Here is a 25850-nt window from a genome sequence, read left to right as displayed (position 1 = left end):
TTAAGATAAAGGGATAAAGAGACAGTGCTTAAAACGTTAGACAGGAAATAGCTGGGTGTAGTGGCGTGCACCTGTAGTCCCAGCTACTTGGGAGGCTGAGGCAGGAGAATTGCTTGAACCTGGGAGGCGGAGGTTGCAGTGAGCCGAGATCGTGCCACTGCACTCCAGCCTGGGCGACAGTGAGACTCTGTCTCAAAAAAAAAATAAAAGAAAAGAAAAAATCAGGTTATGTACAAAGTCCAAAAATGACATTGGACTTTGCAACAGTTTCATTGAAGCTAAAAGATAAATGGAAATGACTTCCAAGTGTTTTTTTTTTTTTTTTTAGACGGAGTCTTGCTCTGTTGCCCAGGCTGGAGTGCAGTGGTGCGAACTTGGCTCACTGCAAGCTCTGCCTCCCGGGTTCATGCCATTCGCCTGCCTCAACCTCCTGAGTAGCTGGGACTACAGGTGCCTACCACCATGCCCGGCTAATTTTTTTTGTGTATTTTTTAGTAGAGATGGGGTTTCACCGTATTAGCCAGGATGGTCTCGATCTCCTGACTTCATGATCCGCCCGCCTCGGCCTCCCAAAGTGCCGGGATTACAGGTGTGAGCCACCGTGCCCGGCCGACTTCCAAGTTTTGAGTAAAAATGATTTCCAACATTGCGTTCTGCCCAGAAAGTTACCAATTAAATGTGGAGTAGAGCGAAGACTGTTTAAAACATCCCATCCCCCAAATTTAATTCCCCTGTACTCCATCTCAGGAAGCTGCTGGAGGGTGGTGTCTGCCACAACAAGGGAGTGCTCTGAGAGGATCAGATCCAGGGAAGAGGGGCTCCCGTAGAAGAGAGGGGAACAGAATCCCCAGGAAATTGACAGGTGCAAGTCACAGGACAGCAGTGTCACAGAAGACCTGGAAAGCAGCCAATTATGGAGAGTCGCCCCCAGGGAAAACAAAGTCATAGTAGATTTGACCATGTGGAAAATCTTATCGAGAGATTTTATGGAGCTGTTGGTGGGTATGAAAAAGCTTAGGTACTGGTTTAAAGAAAACTAAGCAAATAAAATGTGAGAAAGTTACTCCAGGAAAAACTAAAAGGTGTGAAAGAATATCTGTAATTCAATATATTTCCTGGTTCAGGAGCAAACAATATTTGCATAGTATAGTCTGTAAAGAACACAGGATTATGGATGGTGACCAGAGTGAAACTAAAAATGGTGACCAGAGTGAAATTCTCTTGGGAAGATTAGAGGAAGGAAAGTGTCCCTCATCTGCCACAAGGGGAAACCTAGAATCAGTAACTCAGGGCACAGCCATGCATGGATTGTTTAGAAATACCGTGGTAATATGAATAAGCAGCTAACAACCACCACAACAAAAAGGAACTCAGTTGTGTCCTAGGAACGACATGGTCTGTTCGTCTTTGAGATAAGCTCCTCAGCATTTTTTGACATTTTAAAGTGGTTCTGTATTTATTACCTGTAAGAAAGTAATTTTAAAAGTACCATGTAGCCTTTTGGAAATAAACTTCGTGACCTATAGTTTTTAAAAAGCTAATACATTCTCTAAGTGTGTATCAGGAAAAACACCTAAAGATTTTCTACTAAGTATAGTTTTATTTCAATGAAATTTAGAAGTATTGATATTCCTTAAATTAGCTTTCCTTCATTTTTAATAAAATTCACTTTTTGTTGAAGAAATGAGGTTTTTATTTCATTCTGTAGGAGATGTCATGTTGTAAACTTTGGTGCTTATGGAATGATGAGAATTTAAAGCAATGCAATATTTTATTTCAGTTTTGAGAGTACTTTACATCACCCCTGACATGTGCAATTAAAGCCAAGTGAAAAATTAGTGGCCAGAGATGGGTTCTCTATCTCAGACTTTACCAATATGTGGATTTATATAGTGCTAACGTGTCACTTTAAAGACATTGTGTGGTGTTAACATGTCACCCTGAGACGTTCTGTGGTGCTAATATGTCACCCTGAGACGTTCTGTGGTGCTAATATGTCACCCTAAGACGTTTGTGTGGTGCTAAACTGTCACTCTAAAGATGTCATGTGTTGCGAATGTGTCACCCTAAAGACATTGTATGGCATTAACATGTCACTCTAAGGATGTCATGTGGTGCTAATGTGTCACCCTAAAGATATGAGGTGTTAACATGTCACCCTAAGATGCTCTGTGGCGCTGTCATTCTAAGGATGTCATGTGGTGGTGACATGTCACCCTGAGACGTTGTGTGATGTTAACATGTCACTCTAAAGGCATTGTGTGGCATTAACATGTCACCCTAAAGTCATTTTGTGGCATTAACATGTCACCCTAAGATGGCGTGTGGGCTGGCAAGGCACCCTAAGACGCTCACTTAGCCCAGCCTTGCCATCTGACTCTTCTCACCAGGGTTTTTCATGGGAAGCTGTGCAGTAACTTGAGACTCTTTGAATGTTTTTATTTAAGTCCTTTCAAAAAAACAGTGCCTCAAGATTAGCAAATATTTTCCAAGTATGTTTTTAGTTTTAGTCCCTGTAGTAAAACTTTAACACACAAACGCAATAATAAATTCTAGTAGGTAACATATAATGAGTGCTTTCAGTTAGTAAAAGGCAGTATTGCCACAAATTGTTGGATGAAGGAGTGAGGCATGCATTTTTTTCTCCTTTTTTCCTTACAAACACCTTAGGAGTTGAGTACTATGATTATTCTATTTTAGAGATAAAGAAACTGAGATTAAATAATTTGGCCAAGTAACAAAGCCAGTATATAGATTTGGGATAAGAGGGGTACCTGGCTTTTTAGGAGGTGTGAGCCACATGGAAGGAAATCAAGTATTGGTATTTTAACAAAGCAAAGCAACAAAACAAAACCTACCTACTCCTAGGTTCACTTGCCATTTAATCATTTCCTTTACTACTCTCTAGGAGTGTAGTCCTAACCCACCAAAGAAGAGACAAAATACATTATAACACTAAGATTTCAAAAAGTCGAAACAAGTTCTGCCTAAGTCTTAAATAACCAGATAGTTGAATTAATTCTAATTTTATGTGCTCTTTCATTTTCCAGGTAATTGATGTTTTGTTAGCCATGATACAATGCAAAAGAAATAACTTCAGAAAAAATAATTTGTGTTTTATTTTTGTTTGTTTAAAGCCAGCAGCGAAAGTGGACCAAGAAACCTTGACAGAAATGGTGAAACCCAGTATTGATTATGTGCGCCACAAAAAATTCCGATCTGGGAATTACCCATCATCATTAAGCAATGAAACAGACCGGCTGGTGCACTGGTGCCACGGCGCCCCGGGGGTCGTCCACATGCTCATGCAGGCATACAAGGTCAGTGCCTCTGCCGTCATGGCCGTCCCCTGTGCGGGGAGTCAGGTTTCCCTGTCAGGTTTTGGGTCTTGCTTTCGTAAGGCCATTTGACTATACACTAAAAACCTTTTAGAATGATTGTTTTTATAAAATAAAGTCTCTGTATTTTACCACTCATTACCGCTGTCATTAATGTTACAAGTCTGTGTGTGTGTGTGTGTGTGTGTGTGTGTGTGTGATTGTGTGTGTTAACAGGGTTTATATTCATGTGTAAAAGAAAACCTAGATGACAGAGCAGTGGTGAGATGATTTTCATTCTAATGAGTATGGATATCCAGTAAGGTAGTGGACAGGATTATAACCAAAGTGCTTTTTTGTTCATTTTCACATCATTTTATTTTCTTGCTTGAATAAGCCTTTATTGCTGGATTATGATTGTCCAAGAACTTTTGAGTTTAAAATTGTTATATTATTCTCAAGACATAGGTGGTACTCAAATTTGTATACATCTGGGGTACTATAGGAAAATAGGCTGAACCTTCACTGATTAATTCTGGTAGGCTTTAAATATATTTGGGCATAAAATTAAGAACGCTATTGATTTCTGTCCTGGACTAAGATTTATCATTTAAGATTTATCATTTAAGTTGAAGTGATGCTTCTTTTATAATTTTATTTTGAATTTAACACATCTGTGTTTGTAATAATTGATATTGGAGATTGTTGCTCATACATCAGAGTATATAGCTGTAACACAATGATTGCTCTGTTCAACACAGTATTTGGCAAGTTCTCTTTGTTTAGGATAGATAGGTGGAATTGATGGAGCGGAACTCATATTTCTACCTGGAAATAATAAGAACTGATACCTGAGTCAATTTTATTTTTTCTTTACAGCTACCATAATAAATTACTTAGAAAAATTGTGGGGAATTATCTCTCATGATTTAGGCTAATTTCTCAGAAATTTTTAGTCCTCTTACAACAATACCAAAATATTCAAATCGTATAAGATATTATTATTCAAGAAAACAACTCAGAAAGTTACGACGTTTGGTCAGTGAAACACAATGAAATGTATTTTTTGAAAATAAGATGTATCTTACCTAACAGTACCCTCACTTTTACATTAAAACATAATTCTGTTCAAATCACTGCCTCCCTTTTTTAGAGTTTTGGAGCAGTTATAACTTCAGTGTCATAGAGGGACATCTGTAATATAAATGTCCAACAATAACATGTGAGCACAATATTGACTGTACAGACAGGGGCCCTCTGATACTTTTAAAACAAATGTATAACTGCTAAAATGTGGAAGCTCTTTTTTGTCAAACTCCTTTTCCCTTCACTTTAAAGAGGCTCAGCCGACACAGCTGGGTTTTCCTGGTGGCTGATCTCTGCTGCTGGGTGTGCTTTTCCACTGTGTTTCAACTGAGCCCTGTGGAGAGCAAGCAGGTTCCAGGAACCAGGCTATCCTGTGGGGACCCTTCCTCCTGGGCAGTTCCATTTTCATGAGTTCTGCAGACAGTGGCCACCATCTGTTTTCACCACTACTGGCCACTTGGGAGCAAGCCAGCACGGCTCTGCCGCTGACAGGCTGCAGGTGGCTGCGGCCAGCTCCTCCTGGCAGGGCTTCTGCACAGAATACCATTCAGACACCTTGCTTTGCCCTGCTGTTTCCAAAACAAATTTCTCTCCTCCAGAAAGCATAGAGCCAAAGATGTCAAGATCCCATACTTAGTCTTTAAAACTTAATTGTGTCCTCTACATTAAGATTCTTGAACATGAGGAACAAGGAGGAATATCAGAATCTTCTGGGGGTAGGATGGCATCAGTGGTAATTTGAAAAAGCATATAAATTTTATATTTCAAAATAGCTAGAAGATTTGAAATGTTCGCACCATAAATAAATGATAAATGTTCAAGGTAATGGACATCCTGAATACCCTGACTTGATCATTATACATTGTATGCATGTATATCACATGTACCCATAAATATGTACAATTATTATATATCAATGAAAAATTTAAAAAGGAAAAAGCATATGTAATATGGTCTTACAATTAGGAGTAAAAATACATCTTCTTCATAGTATAAACTACAGAAAATAAGTGTAGACTAAAGCTCTCTGCCAGCAGAGAAACAGACCATGCACCGTGGAGTCTGCACATCTGTTTGCGTCTCTGAGCAGAGGGCGGGGTTTGTGTTTGACCAAGGCAGGGGCTACAGTGGGGGAGGCAAAGCTAGGGAAGTACAGCTCCACACTGTTTTCTCTCAAGTTACAGTTAAATCGAGAGGGCCTCCATTTATTAAAGCTGTCTCTTAAAATTAGGTAGGAAATGCTCAAGTTTGATGTAATAACAAGCTCTAACATTTTCTTCTCCTGGCATGTGAAGTCCTAAGTTGTTCAGGCATGCTTATGAAGGTGTAAAGTGTTCAAGCACTTGAAAAAATATTATTAATTATCCTTCACAAAGAAAACTATAAGTTCAGTCCAGACTCACAAAATTTATTTTCCCTCCCTGTAGATGCTCATCATGTGTTAGTATTTAGTAGGGTATACTCTTCTGTGTAGGAACGTGTATTACTTGTTAATTTAAAGTTATATGGTATTTTAGATGGCCTTAAAATGTAAAGGTTTGGCCAGGCACTATGGCGCACACCTGTAATCCCAGCACTTTGGGAGGCCAAGGCAGGAGGGTTGCTTGAGCCCAGGAGTTGGAGATCAGCCTGGGCAACATGGTGAAACCATGTGTCTACTAAAAAAAAAAATACAAAAATTAGCTGGGTGTGGTGGCACGCACCTGTAGTCCCAGGTACCTAGGAGGCTGAGGTGGAAGGATGGTTTGAGCCTGGGAGGCAGAGGTTGCAGTGAGCTATGATCATGCCACTGCACTCCAGCCTGGGTGACACAGCAAGACCCTACCTCAAAGAAAAGAAAATAAAAGAAAAAGGGCAAGGTTTTAACAATATTCTACATTGTATTAGGAATTTTATTAATTGTGAATGATTTTCTAACAAATTACATCTGTGGACCCTGTAACTGGAAGCTATTTTGATGAGTAGTTACAGCCAGCTCTTGATTATCTGACAAAAAATCATGGGTAATGGTGGCAAATTCTTCCTTCTATTCACGTTTTGAGTTCTCGGGCATTAGGAATTTGTGTGGGTTTAGCCACTGTAAACAAATACATTTGTTAAATGAGATTTATTTGGAAAGGTAAATGCGATGTCCAAAAAAGGCATATAATACCCCCACCAGAGTGACACGAGTGCAGTCCTTAGATGCTGAACTGAATCTGGCAGCAGCCACAGCATCACTGCTTGTGCCCACACGCCTGCCCTGGGAAGCCCCAGATAAAACTGCATTGGGAGTGCCCCCTGGTGGCCAACTATTGTATATATGTCAGAAAATGCTTTCATACAAATTCTGTTCCCGAAGCTTGTTTGCAAGTTGGTTATTTGAAACATGGAATGTTTTTCAGGGGGTATCAGAATTACTTGAAAAGATTTTTTTAAGCTATACTTTTTTTCCTCCTTACTCAAGATCCTGATACCTTCCTAATTTTAAGCATCACTTAAATAAATGTACCATAGTTTGAAATGTACCATAGTTTATCATTGTTTTTCTTTCTTTTTTTTCTTTCTTTTTTTTTTTTTTGAGACACAGTGTCGCTCTGTCCCCCAGGCTGGAGTGCAGTGGCACAATCTTGGCTCACTACAACCTTTGCCTCTTGGGTTCAGGCGGTTCTCGTGTGTCAGCCTCCCAAGTAGCTGGGATTACAGGCACACGTCACCATGCCCAGCTAATTTTTTGTATTTTTAGTAGAGACAGGGTTTCACCATGTTGCCCAGGCTGGTCTTGAACTCCTGACCTAGATGATCTGCCTGCCTTGGCCTCCAGAACTGCTGGGATTACGGGCATGAGCCACTGTGTCCGGCCAGTTTATCATTGTTTTTCATTGGTTTCCAGGTTTTGGCTATTAGGAACAAGCTGCTATGAACATTCCTGCACAGGTCTGTCTAGAGACATACGTCTTCATTTCTTTTGGGCTAATATCTAGGAGTAGAATTACTGGATCGGAGGGTAGGTGTATGTTTAGTTTTAGAAATTGCCACTTTTTCCACAAGTTCTGGTTGTTCTGCATCTGGCAACACTTGGTGTTGAAAGTCTTTTTAATTTTAATTATTTTGGTGGGTATTTCATTGTGGTTTTATTTGTATCTTCCTGATTGACCAGGGTTGATTAATGTTGTGTGTGCTCATGGGCCAATTGTGTATCTTCCTTTGTTGACTATCTCTTCATATCTTCTTCTTATTCTTATTTTTTGAGACAGGGTCTTGCACTGTCACCCAGGCTGGAGTGCAGTGGTGGATATTGGCTCACTGTAGCCTCGACCTTCAGGGCTCAGGTGATCCTCCCACTTCAACCTCCCAAGTAGCTGGGGACTACAGGCACATGCCACCACACCTGGCTAAATCTTTTTATTTTTGTCGGGGTCTTCTTTTGTTGCCCAGGCTGGTTTCGAACTCCTGGACTCAAGCAATCTTCCTGCCTTGGCCTCCCAAACTGCTGGAATTATAGGTGTGAGCCACTGTGCCCAGCCCTGTCTCTTCGTATGTTTTACCTACATTGTTTTATTTTATTTTATTTTATTTTTGTCTTTTTGCTATTTTTTGTAAGAATTCTTTATATGTTCTGGTTAAAGTCCCTCTGTCAGATATATATCGTACAAATAATTTCTCCCTGTCTGTAGTTTGCCTAATCATATTCTTTATGGTATCTTTTGATTAATAGAGTTTTAAATTTTGATAAAATCTATTTTTCAGTGTTTTCTTTTTATGATAATTACTGTCTGTGTTTTGTCTAAGAAACCTTACCTACCCTCAGGTTATATAGATAATACTCTCCTTTAATCTTTATTGTTTTAGATTTTACCTTTAGGCCTGTGATTTATCTCAAATTAAGTTTTGTATATTACATGAGGTAACAAACGAGGTGTTTAGATTTTTTTTTGTTTTTTTTTTTGAGACAGAGTCTCACTCTGTCGCCCAGGCTGGAGTGCAGTGGCACGATCTCTGCTCACTGCAAGCTCCGCCTCCCAGGTTCACACCATTCTCCTGCTTCAGCCTCACGAGTAGCTGGGACTAGTCAGGCGTCTGCCACCACATCTGGTTAATTTTTTGTATTTTTAGTAGAGACGGGGTTTCACCGTGTTAGCCGGGATGGTCTCCATCTCCTGACCTCATGATCCGCCTGCCTCGGCCTCCCAAAGTGCTGGGATTACAGGCATGAGCCACTGTGCCCAGCCTGAGGTGTTTTTTTTTTTTTTTTTAACCATAGGGATATCTGATTGTTCCCATACCTTTTGTGGAAAAGACATTTATTTTTCCCATTTGATTGATTTTGGTTCCTCTGTCAAAAATCAAATGACCTAATAAGGCTGGGTCTGTTTCTGGACTCCATTCAGTTACTTTGGCCTGTTTACCTACATGATATTACCACGTTGTTTTTCTTATTCTGCATTTATTGTAAGTTTTGAGATCAGGTAACTTAAGACCTCTAACTTTGTTCTTTTTCAGAATCACTTTGAATATTCCAGGTCCTTTGTATTTTCATATAAGTTTTAGAGTCCATTTGTTAGCTTCTAAAAATGGAGCCTATTGGAGTTATGAGTCAGAGTGCATTGAATCATTGAATCTCTAGATCCACTTGGGTAGAACTAACTGACATCTTTTTTTTTGAGATGGAGTCTTGCTTGGTCGCCCAGGCTGGAGTAGGTGTGATCTCGGCTCACTGCAACCTCCGCCTCCCAGGTTCAAGCAATTCTCCTGCCTCAGCCTCCTGAGTAGCTGGGATTACAGGTGCCCACCACCATATCCGGCTAGTTTTTGTATTTTTAGTAGAGACGGGGGTTTCACCATGTTGGCCAGGCTGGTCTTGAACTCCCGAGCTCAAGTGATCTGCCCACCTTGGCCTCCCAAAGTGCTAGGATTACAGGCATGAGCCACTGTGCCTGGCCAGAACTGACATCTTAATAATGTTGAGTCCTTCTGCTCACAAATGTGGTATATCTCTCCATTTATATTTTCTTTAATTTCTGTCAGTAGTGCTTTATAGTTTTTGCTGCACAGGTCTTACACATCTTTTGTTAAATTTATCCCTAGATATGCTATTTATTTACATTTTCCAATTATGTATTGCCAGTATATAGAAATACAACTGCATTTTTTTTTTTTTTTTTTCGGAGACAGAGTCTCACTCTGTTACCCAGGCTGAAGTGCAGTGGTGTGATCATGGCTCACTGCAGCCTGTACCTCCCAGGCTCAAGATATCCTCCTGCCTTAGCTGAGTAGCTGGGATTACAGGCATGCACCACCATGCCTGGCTAATTTTTGTATTTTTTTGCAGAGATGGGGTTTCGCCATATTGACCAGGCTGGTCTCAAACTCCCAAGTTCAAGGGATCTACCCACCTCGGCCTCCCAAAGTGCTGGGATTACAGGCTTGAGCCACTGTAACTGGCCACAATTGCTTTTTGTATATTGACTTTATATTCTGTGCTAAATTCATGTATCAGTTCTAGTAGCTTTTTATAGATTACTTAGGATTTTCCATGTATACATACTGTATCTGTGAGTTTTCTTCTTCCTTTCCAACTCTGTGCCTTTTATTTCCTTTACCTCTCTTATTACATTGGTTAGGATCTATAGTATAATATTGAATAGAAGTGGTCAGAGTAGACGTCTTTGCTTTATTCACAATCGTAGAGAAAAACATTAAATATTTCCCCATCAAATATACTTTTAACTGTTTTTCTTAGATGGCTTTTATCAGATTGAAGAAGTTCCTTTTATTACTGGTTATCATGAAGGGATGTTGAATTTTGTCATTTTTTTTCCCTGGATTTATTCAAATGCTCCTGTGGTTTTCCTCTGTGGTTTTATTAATATGGTGATTTTACACTGATTGGTTTTTAAAAGTTGAGTCGACCTTGCATTCCTAGTATAAACCTCACTTGGACATGATTTTTATCCTTTTCTTTTTATTAATATTGCTAGATTTGGTTTGCTAATATTTTGTTAAAGATTTTTATGTTTCTTAGTACATATTTTCTTTTTCTATAAAATCTTTGTTTTTATTAGGAATCAGGTATCAGGATTATGCTGGTCATGTACATGAGTTGGAAAGTGTTTTCTCTTATTTTCAGAAAGATTTTGTGTATAATCGGTGTTATTACTTGCTTAAATGTTTGTGGGAAAATTTTTTATTATGAATTCAATTTCATTAATAGAATCATTTTGCATCAGTTTTGTTAATTGTGTTTTTCAATATGTTTTCTCATTTTATCTAAGTTGTCAAATTTATTGGCATAATGTTATTCATATCTCATTTTTTTAATGTTTAGTAAGGTCTGAAGTGATAGTTTCTCTTTTATTCTTTTTTCTTTTCGAGATAGAATCTCGCTGTTTCTCCCAGGCTGGAGTGCAGTGGCACAATCTTGGCTTACTGCAACCTCCGCCTCCTGAGTTCAAGCAATTCTCCTGCTGCAGCCTTCCATGTAGTCACGATTACAAACACAAGGTACCACGCCTGACTCATTTTTGTGTTTTTAGTAGAGACAGGGTTTCACCATGTAGGCCAGGCTGGTCTCGAACTCCTGACCTCAGGTGATCCGCCTACTTCGGCTTCCCAAAGTGCTGGGATTACAGGTGTGAGCCACCACTCTGGCCTCTCTTTTATTCTTGATATTAGTAATTTATGTTTTCTCTCTCTCTCTTTCATCAATCTAGATAGCAGCTTTATCAAAGTTGTATTGATCTTTCAAAGAAATAAACATAAATTTTAGCTTTATCTATTTTCTATTTCATTGATTTTTCTTCTTTTCATTTTAAAATTTCCGTCTGTGGGTCTGGGCCCAGTAGCTCACTTCTATAATTCCAGCACTTTTGGAGGCCAAGGTGGAGGATAGCTTGAGGCCACAAGTTCAAGACCAACCTGGGCAACATAGTGAGACCTCATCTCTACAAAAAATCCAAAATTATCTGGGCCTGGTGGCGCCACTGCACTGTAGCCTAGGTGACAGAGTAAGACCCTGTCTCAAAAAAAAATAAATAAATAAAAATAAATAAAATTTCTTTCTATGGACTTTAGATTTACTTTGCTCTTTTCTAACTTTTTAAAGTGGAATCTTAGGTTTTGTACCTTTCTTTTTTTCTAATACAAGCATTTAAAGCTTTACATTTTCCTGTAAGCACTATTTTAGCTCTGTTCCCAAATATTTTATGTCTTGTTTTCATTTTCATTTAGTTTTGGATATTCCCTAATTACCCTTATGATTTCTCTTTTGATTCATGGGTTATTTAGAAGTGGGTTGTGTATTTTTCAGATATGTGAGAATTATATGGATATTTTCATCGATTTCTGATTTAATTCCATTGTTGTTACAGAACATATTATGTACGATTTAACATTTTAAAATTTACTTAGATGTATTTTATGGCCAGTATATAGTCTGTCTTGATGAATGTCCCACGTGCATCTGAATGGTGTAGTTGTCAGGCATAGTGTGCTAGAAATGTCAGTTAGGGCAATGGTTAGATGTATTGTTCAGATCTTCAATTACAGAGGTCAGCGAACTTCCTGTAATGACCCAGATAGTAAATATTTTAGGCTTGTGGTGCATGCAATTTCTGCAACCACTCAGTTCTATCATTGTAGCACAAAAGCAGCCACAGCCAGTGTGTGAATGAATGTCATGACCACACTCCAGGGAACTTCGTTTACAGATCAGACTGTGTGGGCTTGTAGTGTGCTGACCCTCACAGATTTGCCTTACATATTTGTTTCGGCTGTTTGTTTACTCAGTCATGGGAGGAGTTTTACAGTCTCCCAGCTATTTATTTTCTTCTCTTTAATTTTCTTAGTGTTTGCTTCATGTATTTTGAGGCTGTGTCCTAATACATGTTTATGATGGTTATGTTTTCCTAATGAATTGACTCTTTTATCATCATGGAATGTTCCTTTTATCTCTGGTAATATTCTTTATCTTGAAATCTGCTTTGTCTGATATTAATGCAGCTACTCTGGCATTTTATAATTACTGTTTGCATGACACATCTTTTTGCTTTCACCCTGTATGGGACTTGTGTTGTAGCTAGTCTAATAATCTCAGTGTTTTAATTGGAATTAGTTCATATATATTTAATGTAATTATTGATGTGGTTGGATTCAGCTCTGCCATTTTAAATTTTTTAAAATTACATTTTGTGTTTTTCCTCCCTCTGTTTTTTCTTTCTTGCCTTTTTTTTGGGGGTTGGGAGGTAGAGAGATTAGTTGGAAATGCTTTAGGATTCTCTTTTAATTTTTCTGTTGACTCTTTTTTTTTTTTTTTTTTTTGAGATAGAGTCTCACTTTGTCACCCAGGCTGGAGTGCAGTGGTGCAATCTCAGCTCACTGCAACCTCCGCCTCCTGGGTTCAAGAGATTCTCCTGCCTCAGCCTCCTGAGTAGCTGGGACTATAGGCACGTGCCACCATGCCCAGCTGGCTAATTTTTGTATTTTTAGTAGAGACGGGGTTTCACCGTGTTGGCCAGGCTGGTCTCAAACTCCTGACCTCAGGTAATCTGCCAGCCTCGGCCTCCCTAAGTGCTGGGATTACAGGTGTGAGCGCCACCGTGCCTGGGCCTCTGTTAACTCTTTAACTGTATCTATTTGCATATTTTTTTTACTAATGCTATAGGGGTTGCAATATATGTCCTTAGCTTTTCACTGAGCCACTTCGCATAAAGTGTAAGAAACTCATGCTTACTATAGGAAACTTCTGCTTACTCCAGAGCTTTGCACTCTATCTGCCATATTTATAAAATCTACAAATGTTGTAAACCACTAATAGAATGTTAGAATTTTTGCTGTATTTTTAATTTAAAAAATTGTTTTTGAAGAGACAGGGTCCTCACTATGTTGCCTAGGCTAGTCTCGAACTCCTGGGCTCAAGTGATGCTTCTGCTTCAGCCTCCTAAAGTGCTGGGATTACAGGTGTGAACTACCATAGGGACTGGCCAGAAATTTTGCTTTAAATAGCCCTGCATATTTTATTTTAATTGATACAAGCAAAAAGGATAGTTTGATATTTATTTATGTATTTCCCATTTTTAGTGGTCTTGTTTCTTCCTGAAGATCCTGATTTCTATCTGGTATTATTTCTTTCATCCCGTAGAATTTTACTTAGCATAGGTTTGGTGACAACAAACTGATTTTCATTTGTCTTAAATTTGTTTTTATTTCACCTTTATTCTTAAATACATTTTTGCTGGGTGTGGAATTCTAGGTTGACTTTTTTTTCTTTTCGGTGCTTTAAAGGCAGTGTTCCGTCGTCGTCCACCTTTGTTCGTTCGAAGTCATTCTTTGCACTGTTCTCTTGTATGGAACATGTGCTTTTTCTCTAGAGGCTTTCACGGTTTCCTCTTAATTTTTGGTTTTCAGTAGTTTAACTGTTACATGTCTAGGTGTATTTGTATTTATCGTGCTTAAGAGCCTTTGAACTTGAACTTGTAAATGTGTATCTTTTAGTACACTGGGTGACTGGCCGCTCTTTTCCTACGGGTTCCTGAGGCTTTTGTTTTCCAGATTTCTCGTTCTTCTCTGTAATTTGGATCAGATGATTGCTATTTCCCTGGTTTTGTATTCATTCATGGTTTCTTCTGTTATGGCCAGCCTGCTCTTAAACCCACCCAGCGAGTTTTGTAATTTTACCTATTGATGTTTTTCTAGGTCCAGAATATCTCTTTGTTTCTGTCTTATTCTCCCTTTCTCTTCTGAAGGTTCACTGATGATGAGTATAGTTCCCTTTTTATCTTTGAAGATATTTCTAATAACTGCCTAAAACCCTTGTCCCTATTTCTGACGTTTGGGTCATCTTGGGATCCATCCGTTTTGTAGCATGGGTGCACAGGCCCAGGTCGGGTGGGGTGCAGCAGCTGGCCTGGAGTCACAGTCTGCCGTGGTGGAACAGGGGCTCTAGCCCTGCCTCTGACTGACTCCAGAGCCCTTGGGTTTTCCTTTGCATTGTGCTGTCTTTCCACACTTTCTGTCCTGTACTGCCCAGGGAAACTTACCATTTGGGGGAGGTAATATGGATAAGTACATGGATTTTGTAGCCCATGTATGATTGCTGTAATACAATGTGGAGAAGATGTATCTGTGATTAAGTCCAGGAGCTTTTTTCTATAGTTCTGAATTCTCAGATGTCTCGCTGTTAGAAGAAGCTGTTTGCTTAGAGCATGAGTGTTATGTGGTGGCAGGAGCGGGCATGGTAGGCTGCTGGTGCTGAGAAGCAGCAGTGCAGGCTGCATTGTGGGCATGGCTCTAGCAGCCTCAGCCTCGCAGGCACAGGGACAGCATGAAGGAACCCTGTTCGGTTTCCCTGTGGACCCTCACTCACCCAGGCTCCTACCAGCAGGGGCAGCTCCGGCTCACTTTAGGGCTGGCCTCACTCTGTGTGATTTCAGAACACAGCCTCTCAAACAATACCTTCTCACCCAGTAGCTTTGACCAAATATTTCCTTAGGATGGGAAAACATGTTTTCTTTTACAGTTCATTTTCAGAGGCTAAAGATGCAAGTGACAGGATGAAGTATGTGCGCCGGCACAATACCGTAGAAAGAGTAATGGTTAATCATAGCCAGGAAATAGCTAGCACTTCCCATGTGCCAGGCACTGTTCCAGGAGCTCCATGGATGTGATCACATTTTAATCTTCATAGCAAGCCACTGAGGTGAAGGAATGTCATCCTTTTATAGTTGAGAAAACTACGACATAGACTTTCAGTGACTTATCCAAGGTCACCCAGTTAAAAGGTGACAGTAGGGACTCAGCTCAGGCTGTCTGACCCCAGAGCCCACATCTTAGCTGCCTTTGTGACTGATAGAGGGGGTCCTGCTTCTGATTCCCTAACAGCCTAACTTTGGGAACATTTAATCTCCCTGGTGATTTGCTGTGTCTCTGTTTCCCGCTCTGACCTCTGTAGACACTGGTCGTAGTTCGTGCCCTGCCCCCCAACCTCCGCCTTCTTCCTGAGGCCTCAGAGCCCTTCTCGGCTGAGTGTCCAGCTCATCAGTCACAAGTAGAGGGACCTGACCTGCCACCCAAGTAGTGATGACCTTTGTGCCTCTGATTCATTGTCCAAAACCCATTTGCACTGGAATGGGATGAGTTTAGCAGGTAGGGATAACTAAGAACAGACTCTGAGAAAAGGATCAGGAAAACAGTACATGGCATGTGAGGAGAAAGAAGAAAATGTACAAGGGAATCTCAGGAAGTGAAAACCCACAGCTGCTTCTTGCCGTCTCTTGCCTTCACTGAGCCTGCCTGTCTCTGCAGCTGACCATATAAACAACTCAGGGAGGTGATGCTTGCTCCTGGACCCCAGAAAGCTTTGTGCCAGCTTCCTTGGGATGGATGAAGATGGATCTGGCTAGCCTGGTGGTACAGGGTCCTCGGGTCCTGTTGATGTGTACTGACCAGTGTATTGGACATTCTTGCCCTGCTAACAGGGCCTCACTCTCTCGATTGCCTTCTATAAGAGCAGAAGTTTTAGAGCCATGGCATGTATGTGCCAAGAAACAAGGAAAACATCTTACCAAAAAGATATGGCATCTTTTAATTTTAATTTTAAAAACTAAATTTTAGCATTACTTTAGTAAAACCGTGAAGCAGAAGGAGGACAAGGGGAAGAGGCTAATGCAGGGGTCCCCAGCCCCCAGGCTGTGAATTGGTACTGGTCCGTGGCCTGTTAGGGACTGGGCTGCACAGCAGGAGGTAAGCAGCAGCAAGCAAGTGAAGCTTCAACTGTATTTACAGTCGCTCCCCATCACTTGCATTACTGTCTGAGCTCTGCCGCCTGTCAGATCAGCGGCCATGTTAGATTCTCGCAGGAGAGCGAACCGTATCGTGAACTGCTTATGCAAGGGATCTAGGTTGCGTGCTCCTTATGAGAATCTAATGCCTGATGATCTGAGGTGGAACAGTTTCATCCCGAAACCATCCCCCACTCACCTTCCTGGCCATTGAAAAATGGTTCCACAAAACCAGTCGCTGGTGCCAAAAAGGTTGGAGACCGCTGGGCTAATGGATTGAGATTGCAAGATTCTACGTACGGTGTTGCTGGGGGTTTTTTTTTGTTTGTTTGTCTGTTTTTCATCCCCACTGCCATTTCAGTTTTCCTAATATCATGCCATATTCTAACCAGAAAGGGAAAGTATTTTGCCAACTCGTCGTTGAAACCGTCTTTTTAACACTGCTTTGTTCTGAATTTGCCCAGGTCTTTAAGGAGGAGAAGTACTTGAAAGAGGCCATGGAGTGTAGCGACGTGATTTGGCAGCGAGGTTTGCTGCGGAAGGGCTACGGGATATGCCATGGGACTGCTGGCAACGGCTACTCCTTCCTGTCCCTTTACCGCCTCACGCAGGATAAGAAGTACCTCTACCGCGCTTGCAAGGTGAGGGCGGCTCTGCTGGAACTGCTTCTGAACAACCCCGAGTGTGCACAGAATCCAGAGTCCAGAAGTACAACTCCTGTTCCTTCTTTTAACCTGTTTCTCCCAATTCTGTAGCTTCCTCTTTTTCTTCTGTGGTTTCTCTGGGCCACAGTGTCCCTCTCTATAGAGTGGGGTGGACAAATGTCAATGGTTTCTGAAGAATATGTGTCCTGGAGTCACTACCTGATGAGAATTACCACCTGTGCCATTTGTTGGCTTTATAAGTTTGGATATGTCTCTTCTTCAAGCCTCAGTTTCCTCATTTGTACAGACAGAAAAAAAAATACTACCCACTTCCTAAGGATGTTCCAAGCAGAACTGAGCTAATGTGCAGATTGTTTGTAATCGTCCTGCCAACACCCTCCAGCGGCTTCCCATTGACTGCAGATGGAGCCTGTGCTCCTCCGCTGGGTTGATAGAGCCCTGCGCACCTTGGCCCCTCTCTGTGTCTCCGCCCAGTCTCACCTTACCCTGCCCTCTAGCCTGCCATAATACAGCCATGCTGCCCTCTCTAAGAACAGAGTGTGTCACTCTTGTTTCCACCGGACCTGTCGTTAACTGTTCCCTTCAGGAGCACTATTCTTTCAGCTCCTTGCCATGCTGATCTGAATTGTGACATTCTTGGAGGGATCTTTGAGACCCCCCAAGTGGATGATCACTCAGTTGCTCATTGTATGTTTTGGCTTGTTTCTTGAGTGTGCAGCCTGGTAGAACATAAGCTTCTTGATCTCGTTTGTCTGGGTCACTATTCTACACTAGTACTTGGAGCAGTGTATAGCACCGAGTAGAAACTCAGTAAACATGCACTGGACATGTGAAGATGAATGACACAGAGCAAGACTCAGTAAATGTTTGCTAGTATTTTTATTATGTACACATTTCACAAAATGTAGTTGTGTGCACACAGAAAAAAGATTGGAAGAAAATACACTAAACTGTGTACAGTGACCCTTGTTAGATGGAGGCATTGCAGCTGATATGTTCTTTATACTTTTTGAACATCTGTTACTTTATGAAGACTTCTCAACCCTAATGCAAAGGGCCCCACCTTGTTGGTGCGCCGGAAAATGCACACACATCTGTGGCTCCCCCACTGATGGACGCATGCAGGAGGCTGTGGAAGCAAAGAAGGCAGGGCCCAACTTGGCATGGCAGGTCAGCAAGGGATGTCTCAGCCAAGACCTGAGGGACAGCTCGAAATTAAGCAAAGGGGGATGAGGAAAGATGCGAAAAGGAGAAGAAACTGCTGTTCCAAAGGCCCAGAGGTGTGAGCACCCAGGGCCTGTGTGAACTACACTGTGGCTGGAGCACGGGGGATGGGGCAGAACAGGAGCCAGCGAGCGGGGAGCAGCCAGATTCCGCAGGCCTGGGCCAGCCTTGATGATGTGATGATGGTAGATGATTATGCAAATATGGGCAATATGAGAAGACCGCAGGAGGGTTGAGACGCAGCCGGTTTTTTAAAGATGAGGGGTTTTTCAGGTGGGCCAGGCAGGGATGGCCTGCAAAGGTGGAATGCAGTTGTGATAAGGAGAATAGCTTGGGCAGAGCTGCAGAGCATGAACCAGCTCAGTGTGTTCCTGACTCTGTAAACACTTCAGCCTTTGGGATGCAAAGGGAAGGAAATGTGTGGCAAAAGGTAAAAGTCAGACAGGTGGGTAGAGGCCAGAGAAAGTTAGTCCTTCCCTATAGCCAGTAGTTCTCAACCTTGTACCACTGGGAAGCTTTCAAATCATGCCTGGACCTCACTCTAGACCAGTTAAATGAGGAAGCCTCAGCACTAATATTTTTCAAGCTCCCCCAGTAATTTTAATAATCAGCTAGCACTGGATACTGATTTGGAAGATGGGGGCTCATGGAAGGGTTTGGAATCCATGTTCAGACTCCTCTTTTAGAAAGATTGCTGTAGTCCCAGTAGGAAGAATGAGGCGGGCTTGGGTTTCTCCAAATAGCGGTTTAGTAATTAATGCAAGAAATGTTGAGTCATAAGCCAAAGTATAGGTTGGAATAAAAAATGAGACATTTAGAAACACCTATGATGTAAAGCCCACAGAATTTAATGCATGTTTTTAAATGTGGAGAAGGTGGAAATATCTGAATGTCTTTCTGTTGTCTGACTTGGAAAACTGGGTAGATGGGCCATCAAACAAGCTAAGAGTGAGCAGATTGGGAGGGGAAAAGCAGAGTGAGCTTCTTTTTACGTGTGCTGAACTTGATACTCCTCATGTTTATTACTTATAATTCTTAGTGTACAAATGACCCTTCAAATTATGTTAGCTTAGGCACAAAAGGGAAGTTTATTAAAACGATATGGAAACACCCACTGAAGAGGTCTAAGAAGAAAGGGTCAAGGAGCTCAGAGGAGAGCACAAGGAGGGCTGAGGGCCATGGGCTGGGAAGGTGGAGAGGCTGCCAAGCAGCAGCAGCTGTGGAGGGGCTGCGGTGAGAGGCGGCCCCGGGCAGGGCTGAAGCTGTTTCCCAGCTGGGGCCGGGGGAGCCAGCAGCTGCTGCTGAGAGCCATTTTAGAGCCAGGGTTTTTTTGTTCAGGGTAGAGCAGGCGTTTCGAGTTGCTTCTGGAATCATCAGCTGAAGCGGCAGGAGGAAGGTGCCAGGGAGAACAGTGTCATTGAGCCGTTCGGTTTTCACCTCGGACTTCCCAGCAGCCGTAAGGCAGACCCCACTCTACAGCTGAGGCAGCCGCAAGCAGAGGCTTGCTGGGCCTCACCCCTGGAAGAGGGGGGTGCAGTAGCCCATGGAGCCCACGCTGAATGCCCTACAGCTGGGGGTCCACTTCCCTGATGCCTGTGAAGACATTGCATTCTCATTTATTGCCTTTTCACCAAGTAGAAACTCCAGTCTTAAAAAGAAATCCCTTTCTTTTCAGTTTGCAGAGTGGTGTCTAGATTACGGAGCACACGGGTGCCGCATTCCTGACAGACCCTATTCGCTCTTTGAAGGTAAGAGTGAGAAAAATGCCATAGATTAAATGGATGAAATTGGTTCTCCTGCCCCTGTAGTAGACTGGCACTGTTCATATTTGACCTGGCTCAAGTAATACTTCCAAACTGTAAAATAAGTCAGCAAAGTAGCTTATTGCTGAAAATTATGTTGAATCTCTTCACCTTACCTATTTTTTTTTTGCTCCTGTGAATGTCTTCCAAGTGTTCTTAGGTTTTTTGTGAGGTGTCTATGCAGACAGAACGTAGAGGCTTGCTGTTAGCAATGGAAAAAATAGTTTACTCCTCTGCGTTTCATCTGTAATGTTGCATATTTAATATTGGTGTATTCATGGGAAGCTTGAATAATTACTTAAATATATTTAATATCATATAAAGAAGTATGCATAATTAATGTTAGCAATTAGAAATATTAGTAAGTAGAAAAAATAGCAAGAATGAATACTGAAGAAAGTTCTGAAAAGAAGAGCACTGATAGGCAGTCAGTGAAAGCAACAAGAATTCCAGAGTCCACTGCGGGCGCAGGGAAGGGAAGACAGAAACACAAACAGAAGCCCCACAAACAGGCCCGGATATTCGTTAGATTTATATGTGGGTATGGGCATGCTTTGTTTGCTAGCATTTTGGTAAAGGTTTTTGCATCTCTATTCATGAAGGATATTGGCCTGCAGTTTTCCTGTTTTGTGCTGTCTTTCTCTGGTTTTGGTATCAGGGTCATACTGACCTACGAAACCGTGTTGAGAAGTATCTTCTTCTGTTTTCTGGGACAGACTGTGTTAATTGGTGGAAGAATTGGTATTAGTGTAACTTAAATGTTTGGTAGAATTCTCCAGTACAAACTTCCAGGTCTAGAGATTTATTTTTCTAGACTTTTAAAATAAATTCAGTTTTCAAAATAGTTATAGGGCTGTTCAAGTTATCTATTTCATGTTGGGTGAGCTGTCATAGTTTGTAATTTTGGGGAAATTGGTTAATTGTGTACATGTGGTGAAATTCATATGTGTAAGCTATTGGTATTCCTTATCATCCTCTGTCTGCATCGTCTGTAGTGGTATGTCCTGTTTTAGTTTTCATACTGGTAATATTTTTAAATCACATTTTAGAAATATGAGCAGAAAACAGAGCATGTGTCACATCTTTTGCAGAAGATGATCTTTTTTAATATTCAGAGAACTCATAAGGAAAAAGTACTTATTAGAATAAAAGTTTTAGTCCTCTGTGTCATAAAAATACAATCCATTTGCATCAGATATAACAGAGTTAATGCCTGAACTCTAAATGGAGTTTATCAAGTTGATAGTAGCACCTTCAGAGCCCCAGTGGGTCAAAAGATTTGGATGTACAGCTCCCTAAAGGCAGGAAGTTAATAGGTCACCTCCTTCCCCTGTGCCTCGCCAGTGCCTGGCAGACAGAACTGTGGGGGACTCTCACCAAATTCCCGTCAGGGGACGGAGGGATTATTAAGCCGTGTGCCTAGCAATGCAGGCCATTGTGGCAAACTGGCCAGCTGGAGGAGCCACTGGGAGGGCTCACTGGCACCTGGCACCCCTTCTGGAGGAACTCATTCCTGCTGGAGTACACCGCCCAGTGGATCCGCTGCCCACACACCTGAGCAGGAAAGCCAGGCTCATCCCCGCAGGGCTTGCTGTAGGGCCTCCTATGCTTGTTATGGGTCCTTGTTTACTTCTCATAGGCACTCCTAGGTCAGTGGTTTTCTAATTTTTTAAATAAGTTCCTGGAACCTTTCTTTAAACAAAAACTTACAGAGAAGGCCGGGAACACCCCAGATGACCTTCAGGAGGAAAAATGGGGAAACAGTCTGCAGTGTACTGTTCAGCAGTAAGAAGGGGCCAACTATGAACATGCACAGAACGTGAATGAATTGCAGGAACCCTGACGAAGGAGCCAGATACAAGGGCTATACACTGTGGCCATGCTCATAAGAGTGCCAAAGCAGGCAGAATTAATCCATGGTGGACCAAGACCAGGCTGCCGGTTACCTCTGGGGGGACCACAGGGATGGGAGGGACTGGAGAGGGGCACTTAGAACTTCCTGGGGTGATGGAAATATTTCAGGTCTTAAGCGGGTTTTGTTTGCACATGTATATGCATTTTACAAACCTCAGAGAAGTACACTTTGGATTTATGTGTTTCATTGTACATGAATTTTACATCAAAAGAAAAACTGTAAACAAAAACCCTATAAAGGAGGATTATTCTGATTTGAGTGGGGACAGGAGACCTGAGGCTTTGGTGGGCTACTAGCACCTTCTCCACCCCACACCCTTCCTGTGCTGCTGTGAGTCTAGTTGAAAACCCACTGCTTAATTACTGCAGTGATTTGGGGTGGGGATTTTGACCAAATTGAGGTTTGTTAAAAATAACATTCTTCAAATATCAAGAAGATGTAAAATGCAACTTTGAGTATATACAGGCTCTGAGGGGAAGCTCCGTGTGTAGGAATATCGTAATTAGCAGCATCCATAACTTCCATAGCGATTCTGTGATGCCACCTTAAAGTTTCAAGATATAAGATTAAAGCCCAGTAACCAATTTTTTAAATAAAGATAGTGAGGAAAACTGGTATTATTATATTACCTGCCAGGTGCTAAATATAAGGATATCTTTGGTTTTTAATGAAGTCATCTTTAGAGTCCTCAGCACCTTTCCCACATGCTTGCAGCCCCTCGTAAGGGAAATGATTAAAAGTCACTGTTTTAGACACTACCCTTATGCCATTCCTAAGAGACTCCTCATTTTACATTGCAGGCATGGCTGGCGCTATTCACTTTCTGTCCGATGTCCTGGGACCAGAGACATCACAGTTTCCAGCATTTGAACTTGACTCTTCGAAGAGGGATTAAAAGGTGCAAAAAGACAACTAAAATACCCATTTGGACCAAAAGCCACCAGATTGCTTAGTGCCTGACACAGAAACAACTGGGAATCTTGAAAGAGAAGCAGACACCGTCACAGGCCCCTCTGTTAGACTAGCATGAGTGACCGAAGCCATCCATCAACATTTTCTAACAGCACCCTCATCGGCATAAAATATGACTTCTTCACATACAGATTCTGTGTAGTGTTTGCATGTTTCTTGGTGTTTGTTGTCTCCAGGTGTAAGCTGTATTAAATGGAAGGCCCTTCTATTCCTGAGGGCTCAGAGCTGACCATGCATGAATGTATGGCAGTGTCCACTTTTCTGTATAAAATGTATAAAGTGGGGTTTCTTCCATATTGACAAATGAGGGAACAGGTGGTGTCTATCTTGTATATCAGAAAGATTATCTAGGGTCTATCTTAGTGATAATACATTGTCAGCCTTTTCTGTGGCACCTTCCAGATGAGTATGAGGGACCGACCACTCCACGGACGGACAGGAGCAGCAGTTGCACAGGGGCGTGCTGGGGTGGTTTGGGAGTGCGCAGTTGAACGCTTCCTGTTTGGATTTTGCACTCACCTTTGTGTTTTAAAGAAGCCTCAGGGTGCATTGCAGCTCTGTCAGGGCCCCATTCCCAGCAGAGGCTTCAGGTGCTTTGTGTAGAGTCCAGGGCAGTTGGAGCTTTGTGGGGGAGACTTCTGGACCCAAAGGGAGCTTTCCCAAGAAGCCTTTGATGGCCACACTGGAGGCAGCAGTGACTAAGCACTGGCATTTCCAGAACATTTACCCAGGTATATGTTACTAAAACAGGCTCCACCTCAGTTTATCAACATTATAAGTTACTGTTCTAAGAAGAGTAAATATAGTTCCAGATGGGTTATTACAGATTAACAGAAAGACACTCAACTGGACTCATGTCCCTGCAATTAAACTTATTTCAACCTTTTGGAAAGTTATCAAAGTCTAAATTTGTCGTATTATTTTGTCTACTTTTGGGTGATAAAAAGTACTAGCCCTCATTTATAGATATGAGAAACATAATGTTCTAACCAACAACATTATGGTATTTGTGTGACTTTTATTTAAAAAAATGTGAGCGGTGGTTTGGGTTAGCCTACCTTCATTAATTCTATCACGCAGATTCCAGTTTTTAGAAGGGTTTCTGTCATCATGGAGCAGGTGGTCTGGGACTAAGTACTTCTCGTCTTGTGAGCTAAGGCTTGTGTCATGAAAGACAAGAGGCCTCTCTTAACAGCCCAGTCCTTGTCTGCAGGGGGCGTCCTGAGCATTTCCCAGCCCCAGTGTCCACACCTCTCAGAAAGGAGAAAAAAGAATGTCAGTTTAGGAGAAAAGCTTCCTTTTTACTTGTGTGGTTATGTGTGGGGCTGGCACCCTAAATGTGTGACATTCAGCTTCTAAACGATGCCTGGAGAGTCTCTTTGCTGCAGACACCCTTGCTCCTGAGTCATGATTATTTTCTTTCATGTTAGATTGATGACTTCTGTGAATAGAAATCATCCCGATCCTATTTTACCTGGCTTCCAGGGCCTGCTGATGGGCTTTGCAGGCAGTCCAGCAGCCCACACCTGCAGGCAGGATGCTGTCATCAATGAGCTGAGGGTAGCTGCTTTGCTGAAGACCTCACACGATGTCCAATCTCATCCAAATAACATTGTTCCCATCCTCCCGACCCACCACATCAAAACACAACACATCACAGCACTCAGTAGAGGTCCTGCCTCCCCGTTTCTCAAGGGAAGCCAGTAGGCAACACAGCCAGCATGGTGCTCTCCAGGGCAGCCCCTCTCAGAGGAGGAGGCAGCTGGTGCAGCCAGGTGTCTGCAGAGCAGCCACAGGGCGGGTGTCTCCCCAGGTGAGTCCATCCACACACATGTTTGAAAAACACTATTAGTCTTTCTAACACACTGAGGGAAAGATTAAAAAAATCTGTGGAATAAAGGAGATTTTATTTACAGATTTTTTTAAAAGCCACCTGGGTTGACACCTTCCTACTTATCCACTAGATGTCATCAGAGGTGCTGTTCCGTGGCTCTGCATTAACCCCTGCCTCATGTCTGTCACATGTGACAGTAATTCCAGCTCGGTCCCTCCAGGCAAAGGAGAAACGGGACTTACTTCACAGGACAGAGGATTGACAGAAGTCAGTTTAAGTGAAGTGTTTGAATCAGACCAGTACATCTCATTCATTTCTTGGATTTGTGTTCACAATTGTGTTCTCTAAAATGTGTCTAAATTTAAAAAATACGTACATGCATAATGTCATTTTAAAATACGAAAGAAAGAATTTGATGTCCACAAAAAGTGTTTGAGGTTCTTTGGTTTTGTTAGTAAAAGCCAGTTCTGTGGTGATGGCCTATGGAATCGTCATTCGTTTTCATTTCTCCGTGTTTGAGAGTGACATTGGTTAGGAGCAATGGTGACTGTTCCGAAGGTTGGATTCTTCACTTAAAAATGTGGCAGTTGCGGCTGGTCATGGTTGCTCATGCCTGTAATCCCAGCACTTTGGGAGGCCGAGTTGAGCGGATCATGAGGTCAAGAGATCGAGACCATCCTGGCCAACATGGTGAAACCCCATCTCTACTAAAAATATAAAAATTAGCTGGGCATGGTGGCGGACACTGTAGTCTCAGCTACTCGGGAGGCTGAGGCAGGAGAATCACATGAACCTGGGAGGTGGAGGTTGGAGGTTGCACTGAGCTGAGATCACAACACTGCACTCCAGCCTGGTGACAGAACGAGACTCCATCTCGAAAAAAAAAAAAAAAAAAAGTGGCAGTTGCTCGCCTTACGATGTTCTAGTTGCAGGTTTCTTTTTTTTTTTTTTTTTTTTTTTGAGACTGAGTTTCACTCTTGTTTCCCAGGCTGGAGTGCAATGGCGCAATCTCGGCTCACTGCAAACTCCACCTCCCGGGTTCAAGTGATTCTCCTGCCTCAGCCTCCCAAGTACCTGGGATTACAGGTGTGAGCCACCATGCCTGGCTAATTTTGTATTTTTAGTAGAGATGGGGTTTCACCATATCGGCCAGGTTGGCCTCAAACTCCTGACCTCAGGACATCCACCCGCCTCAGCCTCCCAAAGTGCTGGTATTATAGGTGTGAGCCACCGCGCCCAGCCATAGTTGCCAGTTTCTATCTATAAGTACATTCTTTTT

The 25850-nt window shown here is 42.1% G+C and overlaps 1 protein-coding gene across 3 annotated transcripts in view; it reads left to right on the top strand.

The window, feature by feature from the left end:
* LANCL2 (LanC like 2) overlaps positions 1-25054 on the top strand; it is a 72053-nt gene extending 46999 nt beyond the window's left edge. For all 3 annotated transcript variants that reach the window (XM_030797049.1, XM_030797050.1, XM_030797051.1), the window contains exons 6-9: positions 3138-3320; positions 16624-16800; positions 19724-19796; positions 22566-25054. In XM_030797049.1, the coding sequence (XP_030652909.1) occupies positions 3138-3320; positions 16624-16800; positions 19724-19796; positions 22566-22660 (528 nt within the window). In that variant the 3' untranslated portion in view covers positions 22661-25054. The remainder of the gene's footprint in view (positions 1-3137; positions 3321-16623; positions 16801-19723; positions 19797-22565) is intronic.
* The last annotated feature ends 796 nt before the right edge of the window (positions 25055-25850 follow it).

Source organism: Nomascus leucogenys, chromosome 17 (assembly GCF_006542625.1).
Source record: "Nomascus leucogenys isolate Asia chromosome 17, Asia_NLE_v1, whole genome shotgun sequence".
Classification (NCBI taxonomy): domain Eukaryota; kingdom Metazoa; phylum Chordata; class Mammalia; order Primates; family Hylobatidae; genus Nomascus; species Nomascus leucogenys.
This window is presented reverse-complemented; position numbering and strand designations above follow the sequence as displayed.